At 53.6% G+C, this 19110-nt stretch overlaps 8 protein-coding genes across 8 annotated transcripts; 3 read left to right on the top strand and 5 right to left on the bottom strand.

Moving 5' to 3' along the window:
* Positions 1-1120: 1120 nt before the first annotated feature.
* On the bottom strand, positions 1121-2553 carry CHGG_08349 (uncharacterized protein; the record flags this gene model as incomplete). Its single annotated transcript, XM_001226275.1, has 2 exons — positions 1121-2061; positions 2211-2553. 2 exons carry the CDS (start codon positions 2551-2553, stop codon positions 1121-1123), a joined length of 1284 nt encoding a protein of 427 aa, XP_001226276.1.
* Positions 2554-2913: 360 nt separating this feature from the next.
* On the top strand, positions 2914-3777 carry CHGG_08350 (uncharacterized protein; the record flags this gene model as incomplete). The annotated part of the gene is made up of 1 exon (XM_001226276.1): positions 2914-3777. The coding sequence occupies one exon, from the start codon at positions 2914-2916 to the stop codon at positions 3775-3777; it is 864 nt and encodes a 287-aa protein (XP_001226277.1).
* A 634-nt stretch (positions 3778-4411) lies between these two features.
* On the top strand, positions 4412-5494 carry CHGG_08351 (uncharacterized protein; the record flags this gene model as incomplete). Its single annotated transcript, XM_001226277.1, has 1 exon — positions 4412-5494. The coding sequence occupies one exon, from the start codon at positions 4412-4414 to the stop codon at positions 5492-5494; it is 1083 nt and encodes a 360-aa protein (XP_001226278.1).
* An 865-nt stretch (positions 5495-6359) lies between these two features.
* CHGG_08352 (uncharacterized protein) lies at positions 6360-7772 on the bottom strand (the record flags this gene model as incomplete). Its single annotated transcript, XM_001226278.1, has 2 exons — positions 6360-7479; positions 7546-7772. The coding sequence occupies 2 exons, from the start codon at positions 7770-7772 to the stop codon at positions 6360-6362; spliced, it is 1347 nt and encodes a 448-aa protein (XP_001226279.1).
* Positions 7773-9432: 1660 nt separating this feature from the next.
* Positions 9433-12090, bottom strand: CHGG_08353 (uncharacterized protein; the record flags this gene model as incomplete). Its single annotated transcript, XM_001226279.1, has 4 exons — positions 9433-10008; positions 10061-10965; positions 11028-11466; positions 11599-12090. 4 exons carry the CDS (start codon positions 12088-12090, stop codon positions 9433-9435), a joined length of 2412 nt encoding a protein of 803 aa, XP_001226280.1.
* Positions 12091-13886: 1796 nt separating this feature from the next.
* CHGG_08354 (uncharacterized protein) lies at positions 13887-14400 on the top strand (the record flags this gene model as incomplete). Its single annotated transcript, XM_001226280.1, has 2 exons — positions 13887-13951; positions 14025-14400. The coding sequence occupies 2 exons, from the start codon at positions 13887-13889 to the stop codon at positions 14398-14400; spliced, it is 441 nt and encodes a 146-aa protein (XP_001226281.1).
* Positions 14401-15060: 660 nt separating this feature from the next.
* Positions 15061-17022, bottom strand: CHGG_08355 (uncharacterized protein; the record flags this gene model as incomplete). The annotated part of the gene is made up of 1 exon (XM_001226281.1): positions 15061-17022. The coding sequence occupies one exon, from the start codon at positions 17020-17022 to the stop codon at positions 15061-15063; it is 1962 nt and encodes a 653-aa protein (XP_001226282.1).
* A 767-nt stretch (positions 17023-17789) lies between these two features.
* On the bottom strand, positions 17790-19022 carry CHGG_08356 (uncharacterized protein; the record flags this gene model as incomplete). Its single annotated transcript, XM_001226282.1, has 2 exons — positions 17790-18229; positions 18293-19022. 2 exons carry the CDS (start codon positions 19020-19022, stop codon positions 17790-17792), a joined length of 1170 nt encoding a protein of 389 aa, XP_001226283.1.
* Between the last annotated feature and the right edge of the window lie 88 nt (positions 19023-19110).

The raw sequence follows: 19110 nt of genomic DNA on the forward strand, positions 1-19110 counted from the left end.
ATTAGATACTACAGGGTTAGGTCTATCAGAATATATAAATAGATAGCCTGCGCCTCTCGTGAGGCGATTAGTATAAGCCCTAATAGTTTCTCCTTTCTTGCGCCCCCTTTCCAGCACCGCAAAAAATTAAGAGTGGTGTGCCGCCTGCGCGCGAGCCAAGACGTCAAAGGCCTTGCACACCACACAGCGCTTGCAATGGCTAAGCTGTGTTAGCATCCCTTTGGTCTTTTAACCACATCAGTAACTCATGCCTTTACACTTCAAATACGTCCGTAAATACCTCGGTCTTGCACAAGGTTCCTTCTTTTTTTTTTTTTTTTTTTTTTTTTTTCGTAGGTTCTTTTTCCTACGGTTTCTTAAACCCCTCCCCGTCTCGCTCCCAGCTGGGTCTCAATGTCGGCTCTCGCACAGTGGCCGAGTAACCGTAAGCACTGTGAGCGCCGTCTTCTTTCGGACTTGAGACTGTCACGGTGTCACACATGAAGCATATGAAGGCAGTCCGGGCGACGATCAAATACGCAATGGCAACAGGAAGGCTGGAGCTGAATGAGGAGGAGAGTCTAGACCAGTCACAGTAGAAGAAGCCGACACTCAACACCACGAGCCTCAACCACGAGCCTTAACCAGCAGGTCCCGCTTTAGCTGCTGAAGATAGGACGCTGAACACTTGGAGAAAGTAGCCTCCAAGTTGATCTGCTAACAACAACCAAGGCAAGAGGTAAATGGTGCAGCGAGAGAAAGAGGGAAGAAGTAGGGGGCTTGTACGAGTTAAAGGCAAACCGATTTGATCCGGATGTAGTTAGCGTGCTAAGGCCCTATAGGCCCAGTGCCTCCGGGCGAAATAAATTCCATCCATCCATCCAAAATCTGAGCCCCCCTCATTTCTAAATAGAAGAACATGATCCAACTGAACCACGAATGTAGCACGTCCCTCCAGAGAGAAGGGATTTGCCCTGGGCTTCTAACGCTATCGCGATACCTGGTATTCCCTACACTAACAAATAGTACGATCATCCTTAAGGGTGAGCTCAGCACCAAGAACTCGGGTCATGTAAAAGTCTGTGGGGGAGATATGTGGAGCGGAGAAATCTGAGCGTGGAATTCCCCCACAGTGAACACCCTAATGCGCTGAATCTATTACTGGAAAATATTTGTAGACTAGCCCGTCCGTCGTTTCCATGTCGCGCTTCCATTGTCTTTTGACTTCGTCAACAAAACCGGGTCTCGCCAGCACGTCTACCGCTGTTCCCGCCAACGCTTTTCCCACCCTTAAGGCTCTCATGAACGCTGGCTTAGTCCCCGAAGCCCTCTCAAAATCGGGGCTATGTGGCTGCCCCCCTTCGGGGCCGGGGGGGATCGCGAAGCTGGCATTCACACTCGGCATCGCATGGCTAAGATCTCCCTGATCCGTGCTCGACCTCACCCAAGTGAACTGTTGATTACCCTGCTCGGGTAATGGGATCGGCGGATTCGGGGGGTCCGGTAACAAATTCCAGTATCTTGCGTACGACGCCGCGAGAACGCGGTTCGGAACATGATCTTGGTAGCCGGGAGTGATGTTGATTTTGACTGTTGCTCCAGTAGCTTCCGCGCCCGCACGAAAACAAGCGCTGACTTTGCGTTGCAGCGCATCTAGGCGAGAAGCACTAGTCGCATGGAGCATGCAGACGCAAGCAGAGTAGGCATGGATAATGTTTGTAGCCCTTCCTCCGCCGTTAGTAATGGCCAAACCAATCACATCGCCGGACATAGTCTGCTGGCGCAGGACCGACACGGCGTTATACGCGATGACGAGGGCATCTAGGGCGTTGATTCCCATCCAAGGGTTCTTGGCCCCATGTGCAGCCCGCCCAAAGTACTCAACTTCTAGACGGGCAAAGGCGGTAGTTCTGACGAGGGGACTGTTGTGCAAAATGCCGGGGTGCGATATGAGAGAGATATCGACGCCCTGATAGGCGCCCTGTTTCAAAAGTCGTATCTTGCCGCCGTCATAACCCTCCTCCCCAGGCGTCCCAAACAGGACGACCTTTCCCGGTAACCTATACCTCTTCATAGTTTCCGCTGTTGCCAACCCAGCAGCTGTTGAGGCTATGGCAATGAGATTGTGGCCACACGCATGACCCAAGCCAGGAAGTGCGTCTAGGCAGTGCATGGGTGCCTTGTTAATTATGTTCCATGAACTCGCCTGTGGTTTGGGTTAAGTCACTTACCCATTTCTACATTGAATGAAACAACAGGCCCCCGTTGCCCGCTGTCGTACACGGCCACCCATGCCGTCTCCATTCCGTAAGCCGATGGAGTCACGCGCCAGTCCTGCCCTTGTGACCGCACAAACTCTGTCAAAGCTCGATGTGTCTTGTATTCCTGGAACGCGAGTTCGGGGTTTGCGTGAATGAATGTGTTCAGGGTCCATAGGGGCTCCTCAATATCGCCGATGAAGGCATCAATATCAGACATAAACTTGGAGGAATCATCATCTTGGGAGCCTCGTAGGTTGCTCAAATGGTGCTCGTCGGCCTCTCTGGGGACGAGAATGAAGCCGTCTTCTTCCATCCTTTCTGGATGATGGATAAAGCTTTACTTTGGGTCAGGTTTGAGGTGTGTGCCTGGGCACGCCTCGATGGCAGAAGATCCCCCGCACGTACACCAGAATGATGACGTGCGGGTCGCGCCATTGCAACCTAACGGAATCGGTTAATGTGCTGCACTGGAACCCAGCCATGCGCCATGGCTGCTCGGAGTCGGATGCTTCCGTGGTATTCCTTTGGATAAGATCTCCCGGAAACTCCGGCAATTATTGGAAAACCCAGTAGCTTGGGCTAAAAAGCACCGAGTTCTTCAAGCATTCCGGAGAGAGGCAGAGACCATCCCGTCTCGAGCAGCGCTACATCCCAACGACATTTACCGCCAGATATGCAGGAAGCCCCAGTTCGCAGCTTGAGTTTGGGTCCCAAGCAAAAGCACAATGTGGCTACGACACTCAATTATTGGGACGATCCGGGAGACGGTTCCGGCCCATCCCCTATCTTCATTGGCCGGGGTCGAGTCTCAAACAAGCGGCCACACCGCGCCCATGGATTTGAGGTGATAGATATCACTGGAGAGGAAGACAAGTATTCGCTCGACACCCACGGGTTTCAGTATTGCCGGAACGAGAGCACCGAGAAGGAATTCATCGACGAGGAAGCCATTCGATCTATCTACTACGAAGAATGTCGAAACTTGTTGAAAGACATTACAGGGGCTCGACGTATCCACATATTTAACCACAAAGTCCGTCGGGGGCCGACCCAGTGGCATCACCTAGGGCTCGATGGGAACAACCTCGCCAACCGCGGGCCGGTCACCAGGACACACGTAGACCAGTCGTACACCGGTGCAGAGCTCAGGCTGAGATGGGAGTTCCCCGATCCCGAGGAAGCAGACGAACTGCTCGAGCGCAGGTACCAAATCATCAATATCTGGCGCCCAATCGAAACTATTCTCAAAGATCCCATCGCGGTGGCCGATGCGAACTCCGTTCCGGACTCGGACCTCGTCGCGGCCGCAATGGTTGAGGAGGATTTCGAGGGGGAATCTTGGGTCGTCCGGCACAACCCCAACCATCGGTGGCATTTCAAATACCGGATGACGCCTGAGGACGTACTCCTGATTAAATGCTTTGATTCAGACACGTTCTTGGCGCGCAGGGCTCTGCACTCGGCTTTTGAAGACCCGGCCTACCGAGAGGAGAGGTCTCGGCAGAGCATTGAGGTCAGGTGCCTTGTTTTATACTAGGGTGGACAGCATTAAGGTTTTGCTTGTGCCGATGCTACTACATAGAGCCACGAGATTAGCTAAATTGAAGCTGCAAGTGTTGGAAAAAGTAACTCCGAAGGTTCGCTTCCGAGCTTCCAAGATCGTCCAAGACTCGGCGCCTAAAGTGGTTACATTGAGAAACGGTCCATATTGCACACCTGCCCCTTTCTTGCCTCGCCGAAGTCTCGGCGATGATCACATACCGTATTGCTTGCTTGGGTGTGGGGGAGGAGGGGCGCGAGACTTCCCAGTCATGGCGTTCGGAAAGGTCTTCTTGTTTAATATGTCGACCATAACCGCCGTCCACCCACGTGCCGTTTCATCATGGGACAATGCTACACCCCTCCCCGATGTGCCTTCAGTGGGACGTGAAGTGCGGGGAATACTGAATCACTGACGCAACATGCCGCGGGTGAATTCGACTTGAATTTCACCAACTGCCGGGTCTTGGTTTATTAGCGAGCCTCCTCGAGCCATTGAAAAGGGACGGGCATCCTCGAGGATAACACAAACCTCTGGTGTAGGCTACAGATTTGTTTCACTTAGGTTCAACCCTTTTCAAATACGCCCTCCCGCCTAAGCCTTCCTCCCCTTGAGCACCGCACTACTCACGATGTCTGAGGCCCCGGAAACCGTCGAATGGCAGGGCAAGAAGGTCCCTGTCTGGCCCATGAGGACCATCGACTACGGACTGCTTCTCTCACAAGACCCGGCCGAGGTGGAAAAGGTAACCAAGGCGTGTCTGGAGGAAGGCTACTTTCAACTCAACCTCGACGGCATCGACGGCCGTAGAATGCTCGAGGATCGCCAGGAAGTTCTCCAGCTCATGCACCGCTTTTTCGAGGCGCCGCTCGAAGCCAAGAACGAATATGGCCTGATCGATTCCCATCTCGGCTACGAGCCAGTGGGCAGCCGGACGGGCGCTTTTGGAGCTGGCACCAAGGACGGGTACGAGATGCTCAAGGTGTCGCGTGATGAGATTCAGCAGGGCAGCCCCAGGGTCCCGTCGCCGATCAAGAGCAGCGGTGAGCTCCGTATTCTGGAGCGTGGCATTGGTAGCTGCAATACCATCACCAAGGTCCTCCTCTCCGCCCTTTCTAGCGGCATGGGTCTGACCGGAGCCGAGCGATTCGAAAACTCGCACCGCAACGACCGCCCGTCAACCACCACCTTGTCCATGATGCATTATCTACCAGCCGAGGAGACGGGCCAAAACAAGATCGGACACCAGAAGCATACCGACATCAGCTCTTTGACGTTGCTCTTCAGCGATGAGTGGGGTCTTCAGATCCGTCCTCCCGGAGAGTGCGGCGCGCGGGAGATGGGCTTCGTCGCCCCGAAACCCGGATGCGCCTTTGTGCACGTCGGCGACTCCCTGCGCTTTGCGAGCGACATGAAGTTCCAGTCGTGCATCCACCGTGTTGTGCCTTTCAACCCAACCGAACACCGTTACTCCATCGCCTATTTCCTCCGCGCCGAGGACGATACCATGTTCCAGGACAGCGAGGGCCGTTATGTGACTGCCAAGGAGTGGCACGACGAGAAATTCAAGGCTTTCACGGACCCGCCGGTTTGGCAGGCCATGGCGCCCAAATCCATGATCTTGGGAGGCATGAAGGAGGATGGAGCCGACGACCGGGAGCCGGTGTCGGCTTTTGTGCCAGAAATTGTCCAGCAGACGGCCGTTCAAGGATAAATGTTTCCTTCAGTGGGTTTCTTAAAGAGTGTTCAAATGGGCCGCCAAATCCAACTGAGCTTGCTGTGTTCCTTTCCGATTTACATTTGTGTAAATGACTTAGTTACCTATGTAGTGTTATTAACGGACGTACCTGAGTTGCCAACCACAGTTTACAAATCAGTCAGCTCCCGCCCCTGTTGCCTTCTATCTTGAGAGAGTAAATGGTGAAGTGGATGGCGGGGACTAGAAGGTGGTGATACTAGATCCGGCGCTTAAATATGTTGGAAGTTGTGGCACTTGGCACTCGGACATTCGGTTGCAGAACATGTATGGCTGCCCAACGTGGGCGCAATGCAGCCTACGTGGGGGGAGGTCAAGAGCTGACGACGAGCTATTTTACACAAGATGAGGGGAAGGACAGACAGAAAACAAGGACAACCTTCAATTGATGACTTCGGGGCTGCTCCGAGGATCCCAACCCACTGTTGTAAGCTTCAAAACATTTTGTGTGATAACCGTGGAATCGTGGCTGTTGGTCTTCCAACAAAATAACCTGAACTAGTGCTTCTGTCTGCCCCAGGTTCCATTCCATTGAAATACTTCAACTAGGGTGGGAGTTAAGTGAGAGATTTGTACATGAGAAAGTAGAGGAAAAGGAGCTAAACTCCCAAGTGGCAGAGACACCACGGGATCATTGCATGTGACCATGACACAAGGGCGAGTGAAGCTCCTACGCATTGCCGTTTCGAACGTCTCAACATGATTGAACTAACAGGCCCAGATTTGGTGGTACTGGCATTACGTCCTAGCTCATCATTAGTGGCGTTGGACTCGGTTATGTCATACCATCAGGTTATTACACTTCGCCCTACTGCCCTGTCCATCAAAGCTTCGACCGCATTGTACGTAACCCTAGTCTGAAAAGGTTCATCTGCATCGACCTCCCAAGCTTTCGTGCCGCTGTCCTCTTTAATCGGGCAGTATCCGTGACTTCCGAGCTACTGCCAATGCTTTGCGTATCGAAATGGCCCAACATTTGGTCAAACAGGGTTTTATTCCCCAGCACGTCGCCTAACGTGTCGAGTAAAGGCACTCCCGAACTGCCGTCCGTACCGCCTGCGAGTACGCCACTCAGAACGTCGAGCAACAGTGTCGTGACCGGAATGGTGAAGGGTATGTGTTTTCGGTTGAGAACGCCCTCGACGTAATCGATGCGCCGACCGTTGTGGAAGGTCGAATTGCCCGAGGTGTTGAACGCAATCATGCCATTGGAAAGAGATTCATGTTGAGTTTCCATAATTGCGGCAAGATTGGGAACCAGCTCGTCAAAGTAGAAGTCACCCTCGAAGGGCGGCGTGTTGTTTCCCGGCTTCAGGTCGAGGTTGTAGATGTGCACCAACCCCAGGTTGATGTCCCCAGCCATTACGTTGAACGTCACGTTGCCCATCCCCAGCGTCAGAACTCCGGCGTTAGGGATGTTGAGGTGGCCCTTCATGTTGTGTCCGGAGGGCCCTGGCGGAATGGTGAACTGCATGTCCAATACGCCGAAGCCCTTCAGGTAATTGAGCCCAGGTACCTTGATCGTTTTATCCAAGCTGACTTGGTAGTCTAGCGCACCGAGGTGGGCACTCAAGTCGTCAGCCTTGAGGCGGAGATCGACCGTCTCCTTGTCGAAGAACTCGTTGAACCATGCGACAAGCTGAGTGTGATCCAAGATGTCGACAACTTGGCTTGGGATTTTGACATCGGTTACGTGGTTCACGTGCTGTTCCGGCATTTGAAGCGTGAGGAAGGGCGTCTCTTTGTCATCAGCGCCGTCAACTGGCGGTTGAAGAAGGCTAAGTGGGACGGGGTCGATCTTCACGCCCAAGGGAGTGTCGAGCAACGTATCGAGGCCAATGCGAAGACGAGTTGGCTCGGTGAAGTTGAGGAACCCCCCCTTCACAGGCAGCTCTTGGTCGTCGACGATGTTTTTGATGATGGCCGGTATGATGACTTTGAACCTTGGATCATGGTTAGACCCTGATTGCCCATTCCAAACGAGCAAGCCGCCATGGGGGAACACTTACAAGAGGGGTAATAAGATGGCGAGCAAGATAACGGTCGCAATGAGATAAATCCACCACCGACGCCGGAAATGTTGCTTGAGTTTCTCCCACATAGACCCCGTACTTAGTTGTGTTTTGTCGCCAACAGCATCGTCAAACGAGGAAGCAGCATCCCGAGTATTCCCCGATGGAGGTTCGATTCTTGGAGCGGCCGAGATGTCCGACCTATCCTCGGGTTGTGTGGCCATGCTGGGGGGTGGCTAGGCACCTAGTATGAGCCCGCAGCCCGTGAAACGCCTTGGGTCGGATGGAAATCGGTGATGAATGGTGATTGTCAACAGGAATCACTGAGACGCGCCGTCACCTTGTCACGCATGACACGTCCAGTTCGACCTTGGTTTTTTTTGTTAGCGTGCCCGATTTGACAGGGGTCCCGGTAAGATTGGAAGGCTGAACACCTTTTACCTTCACAGCCCAACAGCGGTTTAAAATGCAGGAAATTGTGCCTGTGATTAATGGGATCTTCTTGGAGAAAATCCAAGTCAAGACCTTAACCCTTAAAATGGAGAATATAGCATAGATCCCGGTCTTGAAATCACACGCTCACGAACAAACCCCAAGAGGGACTGGAAGGATAAGGTAGGTGGGTAACGAGTTGGGCCAAGAGAGATTATTTGCAGTTTGGGCCAGGGGTTCTTGCGCTTTAACAAGGACGAAAGACCCTACCAGAAGACTAGGCTCACCACCTTCTGGGGGGCTCAGAGGTCCTGGGGGACGGAAAAAGGCCTACGAGCACTAACAGGTTAACGGGTGGTGAGCCGATTCTTTCGGTAGCGTCATCTGTGCATGAAGATCGTGACACTACCCGATATGTTCTGGGGAGGTGCTTGAGCCATATCACATGTATGCGGGCAAATCCCCACATTCTCAACCGCGGCCTCATTCTGGTTTAGCTTGCGATTTTCTTGGAGAAGGTCGCATTCTGCCTCCTCACGCGATCGCATGACTGGCGCCGATCTTCCCCGCATTGCCAGCCGAGGCTCGTGCGGGGAAGGTTGTTCAGCTTGTTTCCCGTGAGCCTGTCTGTCTTGCCCAGCAACCAGTAAAAATTTGAGGGAAGCATTTTGTATGAGCGACGTTTGGGACTTGTACTTTTGACTCTACACACACAACAACCCCAACTTTGCCTGGGCAATTTTTTTGATGTCCTTCTCTCGCCTAGATGCATTATTCAATCAAATGTAGTTAGTTGAATAAATCGCATTTACATCGATTAATGCCCTTGAAATTATGGTCAACAGAGTCGGCACCGAATCCGCCCAAACACTTGGGATGACAATTGCATATGGTGAGGGCTGAAATTAGGAGTCGGGGGTTGCACGGTATGTACAGTATCCAGGGTTGGGGTTAGTTGTGTCAAGATATCACTTTCAAAGCCCCACGGCAATGTTTTTCCCCATGCTGTTACGGACATACATGAGCCAACGGCCAAGGCGGCGGCCGCAGCAGGCCGCGAGATTTCAACAGTCAACCAACCGCTTAAGTAGCCAACTGGAAGGTTAACAATCATTGCCAAGAACCGGGTCTGATATCGCGGTGACAACTAGGTGATTGTTACCGTCGATGAAAGGGGTTCACCATTGAAATATGGAAATTCGGTATTATTATTATGAGTGTTCCTATTTGAACAGTAGTTTTCTTCTATTTGGACAGTAAAGGTCCACATTAATAGCTAGATTTACCCCCCAAAATCGCAATTGCCACACCCACACACCAAAATACACTGTAAGACACTGGGAAAGGATATCTTCATACAAAATCACACGCTATAAGGTCTATCGACTATCAATCGGTGCCAATTCTTCAAAAAACGCATTTCCGGCCCTTCTAATTCAACGTCAACACTTCTCACGGGCCGGCTAGTCCATCCGGCTCGTCAGCGCCGGGTTGGGTGGCCGGGATGACCTCAATCACGTCCTCAGCCTCAGACTCGGTCTCGGGGTCGGTCTCGGGGTCGGTCTCAAAGGCGGCTGCAGCTATCGCGGCCAGCCTCGCCGTAGAAGAGGCTATCGCTGACCTCCTCGATCGTCCTCTTGCAGTTCTCGTAGACTGCGAATTTACGCGTGACTGCGAACTCCTTGTCGACGGCGACGAAGCTGCCCGGGTGCGGCCGCGACCGCGGCTCCGGGACGACCTTTGTGATGACCTTTGCGAGCCTTCAACCTCAAATTGTGATAGATCGCGACGCGCGCTTGGCTTCGCACGGCGCTCACGGCGATGTGACTGCGAAGTCTGCTTTGGCTGCCGTCGCCGCTGCTGCTGCGTTGACTGCGCCGTCTCCTGCTGCTGGGCTTCATCTTGGCCGTCGTCAGCCCTCAGGGATGACGGCACCGTCATCTTCTCGTTATTTGGCAGGCGAGGCCGGCCACGGAGGCTTTGGACCACGTCAGGATCGCGGAGTCGGAGTAAGGGCTCGTCAATGTCCTGGGACCAAGCAGTTAGTAGCTTTTCCATAGAAAATCATAGGAAATCGTACCAGAGGCTTGGCCAGCCACCATCGCGGGTGGACATCTTCCTTGCTGAGGGCCTCGCCGTCGTCCAGCTTCTTGAAGATCATGTGGCTGCAAGGAAGCGCGTACTGCTGCATGAAGCTGCCGGTGCAAGGCCTCAGCGGCTCAGGCATCAGGCCACGGCTTGAGGGCATCGCGGCCACGGCTAGCCGGTGCTGTTGGGCAAGGAGATCGACGGCGACGTAGGAGACTGTCATGGGGATGTTCCCTAGCCACCCTTGCTGCTGGATGAAGCGTTGGCGCTGCCGCATTTGCATCGCCGCGGCCTTCTCGTTGTAGTCTCTCTCCTTTTTCTGCAGCATCAGGGAGATCGCGTTGTGGAGGTGGAGGAGGTCGCTTGTGCCCGTGATGAGGAAGGACTTCACGTCCTTGTGTGCCGTTTCCACAGGACTATTAACTCGTTGACCGAAGTTGCGGTATCGCTTGATAAAGCAGCGCGCCCACTGCTCGCGGTACGGCATGTATTCCTTCGAGATATAGCGTAGGATGTGGTTCTGCGTTGGATTGTATATAGCCTTCATCTTGTTCCATGCTGACTGGAAATCAGCCTCGTCTTCGGCGTACACGACTTGTTGCCACGCACGGAACATTCCATCGCGAGTCAAAGGGTCGGCGGCAGGCAGCAAGGCCGCACAGCCATGCTCGGCGACCTCTTGTTCAGCAGCGCGGGCGACGAGGTCGCCATCGCCGTCAGCGACCTCGGCCTCATTGTCGCCAGCCTCGTCAACCTCGTCGTCGCTTCTGCCGTCTTCGGCCTTCCATCTTGACCGGATTCTTGCCCTCACCTTCGCGTTGATGTGATAGACACACAGCTGTTGCTGCGCACCCGGGAAGGTCGCCGTGAGGGCATTTTTGAGGGCGGTCTCCTTGTCTGTGATCACCACGGTCGGTGCCGGCACATGAAGGTCTTGACGAAGGTCCTCAGCTGTTGACAAAGCCATAGGAAGCCGTCTTCCTTCTCTGTGTTGATGAGGCCAAACGCGAAGTTGGCTACCGACTTCTGGTCCGTGATGCCTATGACCTCGAAAAGATACATGTGAAAACGGTTCGTTTTGTACGTGTTGTCAAGTCCTAGGACTTCAGGAAACTGGCGCCACATCTTCTCTGGCCAAGGGTAAGTCCACAGGACGCCCTCGACCTTGTTGTCATCGTCAATCTTGATCCAGTGACGAAGGTTGTTATCTTGAAGCTGCTTAATCCAGGCCTGGGTGGCTGACAAGCCGTTGAGTCCTTCGATCCTGATCTTCTGTCTGTCGTTATAGATGTCTGACTGACGAAAGAACGTAGGTTCGGCGCCGCTAGAGTCTCTCATGATCTCTAACATCTCGCGCGCAGGAAGGGCCCGGTGCTTGGTCAAATCTCGCGCTTGTTGCTGCTGGGCTAGGGTACGCCGGCGATGCATTATGTGTGCTGACGGGTCGAGAGACGGCGGGTGGTTGTGCTCGGGGCAGTCAACGCGATACGACCACTTCTAGCCGGAACGCTTCGTCGCTGATGCTATGACTTTGAACGGGCAGTCGAGCCGCTGAGTCGAGGATCTTCGGATTCCTGTGCTTGTGGACGTTTGAGAGCCGGCGCGATCGCAGGCAAGGACATAGTATGTGTATTTCCTCTCGCCATAGACCTCGCGAGGGTTTGCGCTCTTCAGAATCTTGATAGCCGCGCCGTTGTCGCGATGGAACGTCTGCAGGAAGGCCAAAAGCTCGTCAAAAGAGTCGTACAGCCCCGAGGGCGGCGGCGATGGAATGACGGGCTCTGGCGCCGATTCTGCAGTCTCTATGACTTCCTCAACGCCTGACAAGGCCATCAGCGGCGGCAGCGGCGGCAGCAGGGCGTCTTCTTGCAAGGAATTGGCGGTTTCTGCGGTCGCGATAGCATCAGACAACTGTGTCTGTCCTTCTTGATAGAAATCGTCGATTTGCCCAAGTCCGGCGCCTTCCGACAGTTCAGACGACGGCGGCGCGCCTAGGAAGGCATCCCAATCGGTGAAATCCATCGTAAAACGAGGAATGTGGCGATGATAAAGGGAAGTTGCGGCTGTGGGCGAAAAAAACGGAAGAAAACGACCTCGCGATCGCGAATTGACGAAGTCTTGGTGTTGTTGCTGTCTTCAATTGGCAGGTATGTCATGTCCCAGGACTTTGCACTGTGATTAGGTGTGTAATAGTGACAACAGTGGTGTGGGCGCATCAATTTTAGTACGGGCACGGACCTTTACTGTCCAAATAGAAAAAAACTACTGTTTAAATAGGAACACTCATTATTATTATTATTCCTACACCGCTATGCCCTTGGGCTCGCCGGTCCTACTATCTAGCTAGTTGTACAGGAAAACCGTCCTGGTTTCCCAGTCGGACTAAAAACCTGTACCGATGTTACCTTGGCCCGTCTCTTCAGAGTTCGTCATGCTACGGTTGAAGGGAGCCTACCCAGCTCCCTGCATTCCGACATCCTGACCGTCCGCCTCCAAGGTATCCGCGGCCTCTGGAGTCGTAATCCCTAGGCCCCCAACACCGTCTCCTCGGTCTCCGGTCAGATCCGTATCAACCTTCCTCGCAAAGGTCAGCTTTCCTTGCCTCGAACTCCTTGCAGCCTCCTCCTGGGCTATGAGAAAGCCGGGGGGTCGGCCCCGTCGTCTCTTCCTTTTTCCCGCTTCTTGGAAGCCATCGTCGGCCTCCTCCAGGGTGGGCGCACCCCGGAATGTGACGCTCCGCATCCTCGGTAGTAGTCTCTCTTGCTGCTGTTGTGTTTGTTGCTGCAAAGCAAGCTCAGAGGTTCGAGGCCGGAAATGGTATGCCTCCCTCGTCGCACCCCGGGCCTTCACTGCTTCCGGGCACCACCGTACCCAGGCCGGGTGCTTCCCTGAGCAGCACGGACAAAAGTATGGAATCTCGTTGCCGTGGGTTGGGCATTGGGCTTCCCCCGCCCTCCCGCCTCCCCCATGGATTCGGTATTATTATATCCACCTAACAATGGAGAAATGGTAGTCATACTAGATGCCAGTGGCATACCACACTAATAACCGTAGTTCTTTAGTTATCAATTCCAACTATCCCTACCTCGCTAAAATTGGGGTTCTCCCATTGAGACATCCTTGTTGTGCACCCTTTGGCAATCTGGCTGCACTCCGGTTGAGGAACATCTTCAATCTAGGCTGGACCCTAATAGGCTGGGGCCTCAGTGGAGGTTTTCGTAACTGAAGTTTGTGACTTGTCTGTAAATTCATGCTACCTATATTTGTAAACTGGACGTCAGGTGGGCCGGTTGGTACGTGGACAGTCCGACAAGGGAAACAACCGAATACGCACCACAGTATTAGTCACATACGCCCTCGTATCACCCTTAGCCCCCGATCTTCAAGTCCCAGCTCTGCTTACACTGAGCCTTCGCCCGTTCCACTTCTCGGCCCCAACGTCACCTTCAAGGATGTCGCGTGGTCAAGAGTTGCAAACTAACTCTCCTATGGTCCCGAGTCTCCCGACCATTGTCCCTTCCATGGTCAGACCTGCAGCTACCGATTCCGCAGCATCCGCGAAGGTGATGCCGGGGCCGAGGAGTGGAGCGAACCAAAAGTGAGTAGGGGGAAGCGTGGACCGCGAGAAGAGTAAGCTTACCTTAGGTCATGTGCAGAATTAATGATTAGTAGTGACCTGTTGGCATAAATCCAGTCTATAAGTACAGATACCACTCATCAATGTCTTTACCTCGTTGGTCCCCCCTCGCGTCTGACTTGCCATCCATCCGGTCGCTGTTCTCACTTTCACTTCGGTTTTCTGTATCTTTTAGAGCAAGATGAAGGCCTCGGTGCTCTCCAAGGTGGCTATTGCCACAACGTGGCGTTTTGCAACCGCCACGAGGTAAGTACCACGTTATGGTTTAAGCACCTATATTGCCGAGGCATCCTATGATCTAACGTTTGTCTCCCGAAAGCGCTCCTCTGGCCTCTGAGAAACGTGAATATAACCTCTGCGGCGACTCTACTTTTGTCGACGAGTCTACAGGCGGCTCTCCTCTCGCCTCGGACTGTGAGCAGCTTTGGAGGAACAACAACCAGTATCCGTACCACCAGTTGACCTTGGGGGTCGAGCGGCCGCTTGTGACATGGGGTACGTGTGCCTTCAGTGCCACAGCCGTCGTGACCCCGTACCTGGATGGCATCTGGTGGACCAACATAGGGGACGAGGATATAACCGATCTGGTCCGGGACTCCATCAGCAAATTCACCCGCGACGGCAAGGTTGGCGCTAGGGGAACAGCTGAGTGCTATGATGACACCGCCATTGACTGGAGGATTCACCACACCTAGCCGGCAGAGCCGCAAACATCAACTTCAAAGATTAACTCCTATTTGCTATGCCTATGAATCAAAACCTGGTTGTTGTTCCTTGATCGTCCAACAGTGAGAGTCTAAATGGCAATATTACATTAGAGATACCATACCTGATTCCATACCTTCTAAGACATCATGCCTCGGCATAGTCGCGTAGTGTCTAAACATGACGCCCCGGGTCTCGAGGTCCCAACCTGGGCTGGCTGACCATTATGAACCCGCCCTCCGCAAGCGACTTCAACCTCCCATTCTTAACCAATCCAGAACTCGCACCTCCCTCCAAAGTTCAGCGCCTACCTGGCGTCTCAATTCACATCGCCAGACACTGCTTTGACAACCTGTCAATTACCTCCCATCCCGTCAACCATCACCAGTCACATGTATAAGTATACAGAGCCTCAACCCCATCAGGTAACTTCTAGACTATTAAGTGCACACAGGAGACCCGAATTCGACAACACAGCTACCGTGTCTTTTTCAACAATAGTAGGCGGACTGATTCCTGGCGGATGCTACACAACCCGATTCGCTGTTCCTCGTTTCATCCCGATCAACCCTACCGCTGGCCTACAAACTCCTTTAACACTGCATGCACGAGGTCTGCAATTGTTGCCACGAGCTTCAAAAATCAAAACATTAGCCAGGGATTGGTAAGGAAACAGGAGAAGGCCTTACTGGTGTAGCGTCATCGATGAGCTCCGACGTCTGCGTTACAAATGTCTTGCTCAGGAGAGTGCCAGCATTGTTGACAAGCCCTATCACGGCCTTGATGCTGGCCGGGGTGAGCAGCGGCATTGCCTGGTCTACTATACCCTTCACATCAATCTTTTTCACGGCCTCTAGAATGGGTTTTATGGCGTCAACCAAACCGCTGAGGTCAATGCCGTCCAGCTCCTTGAGGAGGGGGTCGATAATTTCAAACAACCCGTCGATATCGACCTTACCGAGGGCGCTAACGAGAGGCACAGCGCCACCAATCAGCGTCTGGGTTTGATTGACGAAGTTGGAGGTGAGAAGGTCCTCAGCGTTATCGAGAAGGGTTACGATGCCCTCCATGCCCTTGGCGCTGAAAAGGGGTGATAGGGCATCAAGAGTGGCTTTGAGATCGAGCTTCCCGAGCATGTCCAACAGGGGCGAAAGTTTACCGACAAGTTTGGCCAAGTCGATCTTGCCGAGTTGTTCCAGTAAGGGCGAGAGTTGTGTGAGGAGCGGCGAGACCTGTTTGACCAGCTGTGCGATATCGATTTCTCCGAGTGCGTCGAGCAAAGGTTGAAGTTGCTTGATTAGAGCCGCTAGGTTCACCTTTGCAAGTGCGGAGATCAGGGGGACTGCGTCCCCGATGAGGGTCTTTGTGTCCCCAACGAAGTCGCTCGTGAGCAAGTTCTCCGCGTTGTCGAGCAAACCAACAATGCCTTTTATTGACTGTGGCGTCAAGAGAGGTGCTGCGGCGTCCATTATACCCTCGAGGTCCACGGTCGCGAGCTTGTCGAGTAAGGGAGTGGCCTTGCCGAGGAGTGGACCAACTGACTCCAGAAGACTGCCGATGCTTTTGACGAACTCGGCCGTTAGTAACGCCTCAGCATTCTTCAACAACGCCATGATGCCTTGCACAGACTTCGGTGTGAGAAGCGGTGCGATCGCATCGAGGATGCCTTCCAAATCCAGGTCCCCGAGTTTGTCAAGCAAGGGCTGGACCTTCTTAAGCAGGGGGCCGACGGAGCCCAAGAAACCACCAACTTCCTTCACAAGCTCGGGCGTGAGCAAAGCCTCGGCATTGTCCAACAACTTCACAATACCCTGGATGGACTCGGGTGTGAGAAGAGGACCCACGGCATCGAGAATGGGTTCGAGGTCCAGCTCAGTGAGCTGTTTTAGCAACGGGCTCAACTGACTTAACAGTGGTGAAACATCTCCGATGAGTGTCGATGTCTGGTTGACAAACGAGGGAGTGAGTAGGGCTGCACCATTCGTTACCAAGGACTCAATGTTGTTGATGTTCTTCTCCGACAACAACTTCAGCGCGGCGCCAACCAGGCTTTCGAGGTCGACATCCTTGAGTTGATCCAAGAGGCCCTTGAGGTCGATTTCGCCTAGCATGTCGATGAGCGGTCCGCCCTTTTTCAAGAGGCTCTGTATCAGAGCTGGCGCGGGCGGTTGTAAGGCCTGGGCAAGGTAAACCATCGCATCGTGGAAACCTTTGAGAAACTCGGCTGTGAGTAGGCTTTCCAGGGCCTTGAGGAGCCCAGTGAGGTCCTCGAGGGGCTTAAAGAGGCCCTTCAACAAGTCTCCCAAATCCCCCAAACCGAGGAAGTCGTCAACGGAGCTGGACCCCCCGGACCCGGAACCAGCTTCTGAGCTTGTTGTAGTGGTGTTTTGCTTTGCAAATCTTGGCACAAGATGGCGTGGCTGCACCGGCTGGCTCTTGAGAAGAGCGTTGAGCTCAGTCAGGGCGTCGGTGAGCTCCGACTTTGGGACGATCACCAAGTTGTGTTTCTCTAGAAGCGCGACAAGCTCACCCGACAAGAGTGGTTCACGAGGTTCATTTGCCAGGAGGCCCACGGGAGCGGAAACCGCAAGCAGAAGCGTAGAAAACCGCATGGTGCCGAGGTGCTGCTGAAGTTCCGAGTTGCTTGTGTTTGGGGCTCGAAGAAAGAGGGAGGTTACTAGCGCTTGACTCGCGGTACATGTAGGTAGCTGGAGCTCGTGAGAAGGGGGAAAGACGGGGCCGAGAGGGCGGTCAGGGCAAAGAGGGCCAAAGACAAGTTTATTGCAATGGAAATACGATTACTACACAGCAACCCGATCGCACCTGGTCAAGGATCTTCCAATGAACTTGGCAGATCTCCCTCCAGACTAGCCCCGGCTCTAGGGTTACTTCGCGTCTGGGTCAGGAACTGCAGCGAGCAAGGATGGCATGCCAAGCATTCTCTCCCCAGAATCCGGGGTATGCAGGCCAGGGCGGGATGGCCATGGATACCCACAACACAGGTGACATCGGTTGCTTCCCGGATTCCTTGTTCCGTACTGTGTGACTGTATACTGTATTATGCGGGTTGTGCCTAGGTAGCCAGGCCGTTTTCATCCAGACCTGAAATCCCTCGACACGTGAAGATGTGCATACGTATATTCGCCTCTGCTCTATCGACGGTGGTCATGTCATATTCGTGGCCGTCGATTTTGATACGATCGTGTGATCCCTACTCGCTAACTCACTGGAGGTACCTACGTACCTCTCACGACGTACCTCTCACCATGTCTCGGTTCCACGCCGGCAACGCAGATAGTACACGGACAAGAAAAGTACATGTGCCTAGAAACATGTCGGCTACGGGAAAGGCTCACGACTGACATTGTGGTTCTGCTACTTATTTTGCGGCTTTGTAATCTACCGCGCCGGAATCGTTGATTACGCCTGCGCGGTCATAGCAGCTCCTGGCCCGGACGAAGGGGTCCAGGTGCCAGTAATTCTCCCGCATCTGTTCTGCCAACTCGCGCCTCTCCGCCGCTTTCCGCGTTGCATCGGGCGAGTCTGGCTTCATCTGCACCCATTCGAGTGAAAGTTGCTCAAACTGACGCAGAAGCACGGTTCGATCGGTTTCGACTTGTTGCTTCTTTTCTGACCTCATTCGCGCATCCTCCCCTTGTACCGGCTCGATATACTTGTACTCCCAGCTGTCCTGGCCGCCGTAACATTTTTGCAGGTTCTCTTGCGCAATAAAACGGCCGAGATCCCTGTTGCTGCTTGTAAAGTTGATCTTGGATGCGATGACTGGGTCTAGCCATGGTTGGATCATCTTCCAGATGCCTGTATTGTACGCCATTAGCACCAAGACGCTTCAAATAAGCTGGGCTAGAAAGTGTGACAAACCCCAGAACACAAACGGTGCGTTGTGGACAAGTACCACGCCCAAATATTCCGGGTACCTCGCCTCGAACACTTGAACTAGGAATTTGACCACGTGAAAATCCATGTTCTTCAGCCCAAAGCCAGTAAGATCGAAAAGGAGACAGGCCTTCTCGTTTGGGTGCCGCATCATGGTCCTGATGGTCTCGATATTATGCAGCACAAATGTTTCCATGGATTCGGGCGATTGAAGTTTCGGGTCGTGGAGGCGAACCTTGATGATGAAAACAGGACGGCTCTCCTTGTCCGAACCGCGGACATAGGCCTTCCCCGACCGGTACTGTGCCATGAAGCTTTTCTCGTCGTCCGATTGCGTATTAGCCAATCCCATGATGTCTCCCTTCAGGACAATGTCATCCTCCAGTCGCCGCTCGTGGCGCCAGTTGAGGGCAGACACCAACATGATCACCGCCTTTTCCACGTCCCACTTCCGGGCACGGAGGAAGCGGAGCACCAAAACGTCTGGGTGGTCTGCGAGTATGAATGCCCAGAGCCGATGCCGGAAAACGTCGGTGGACTTGTCGCTCAGGTGTTCCCGGAACTCGCTTGTCTGGTTTGGCGTCTCAAGCTTGACGCTCTCCTCAACTCCGCAAAGCCGGAGGAGATGGACCCATGCTTCCTGTAGCTTTGCCTGCTCTTCGACAGTAAGATTTCCAAGGTGCCCGGGCAAAACCGTTGCGGGTTTTTCAGGCATTGTGAAGTTCGGTTTTGGAGACGTACGTTGTCGGGGAAGAAACCTAAGAGCGGTGAAGCGGAAAGTTCGGGTGGGCAGGAACCGAGTT

This window comes from Chaetomium globosum, genomic scaffold (assembly GCF_000143365.1).
Source record: "Chaetomium globosum CBS 148.51 scaffold_6 genomic scaffold, whole genome shotgun sequence".
In the NCBI taxonomy this organism is placed as follows: Eukaryota; Fungi; Ascomycota; class Sordariomycetes; order Sordariales; family Chaetomiaceae; genus Chaetomium; species Chaetomium globosum.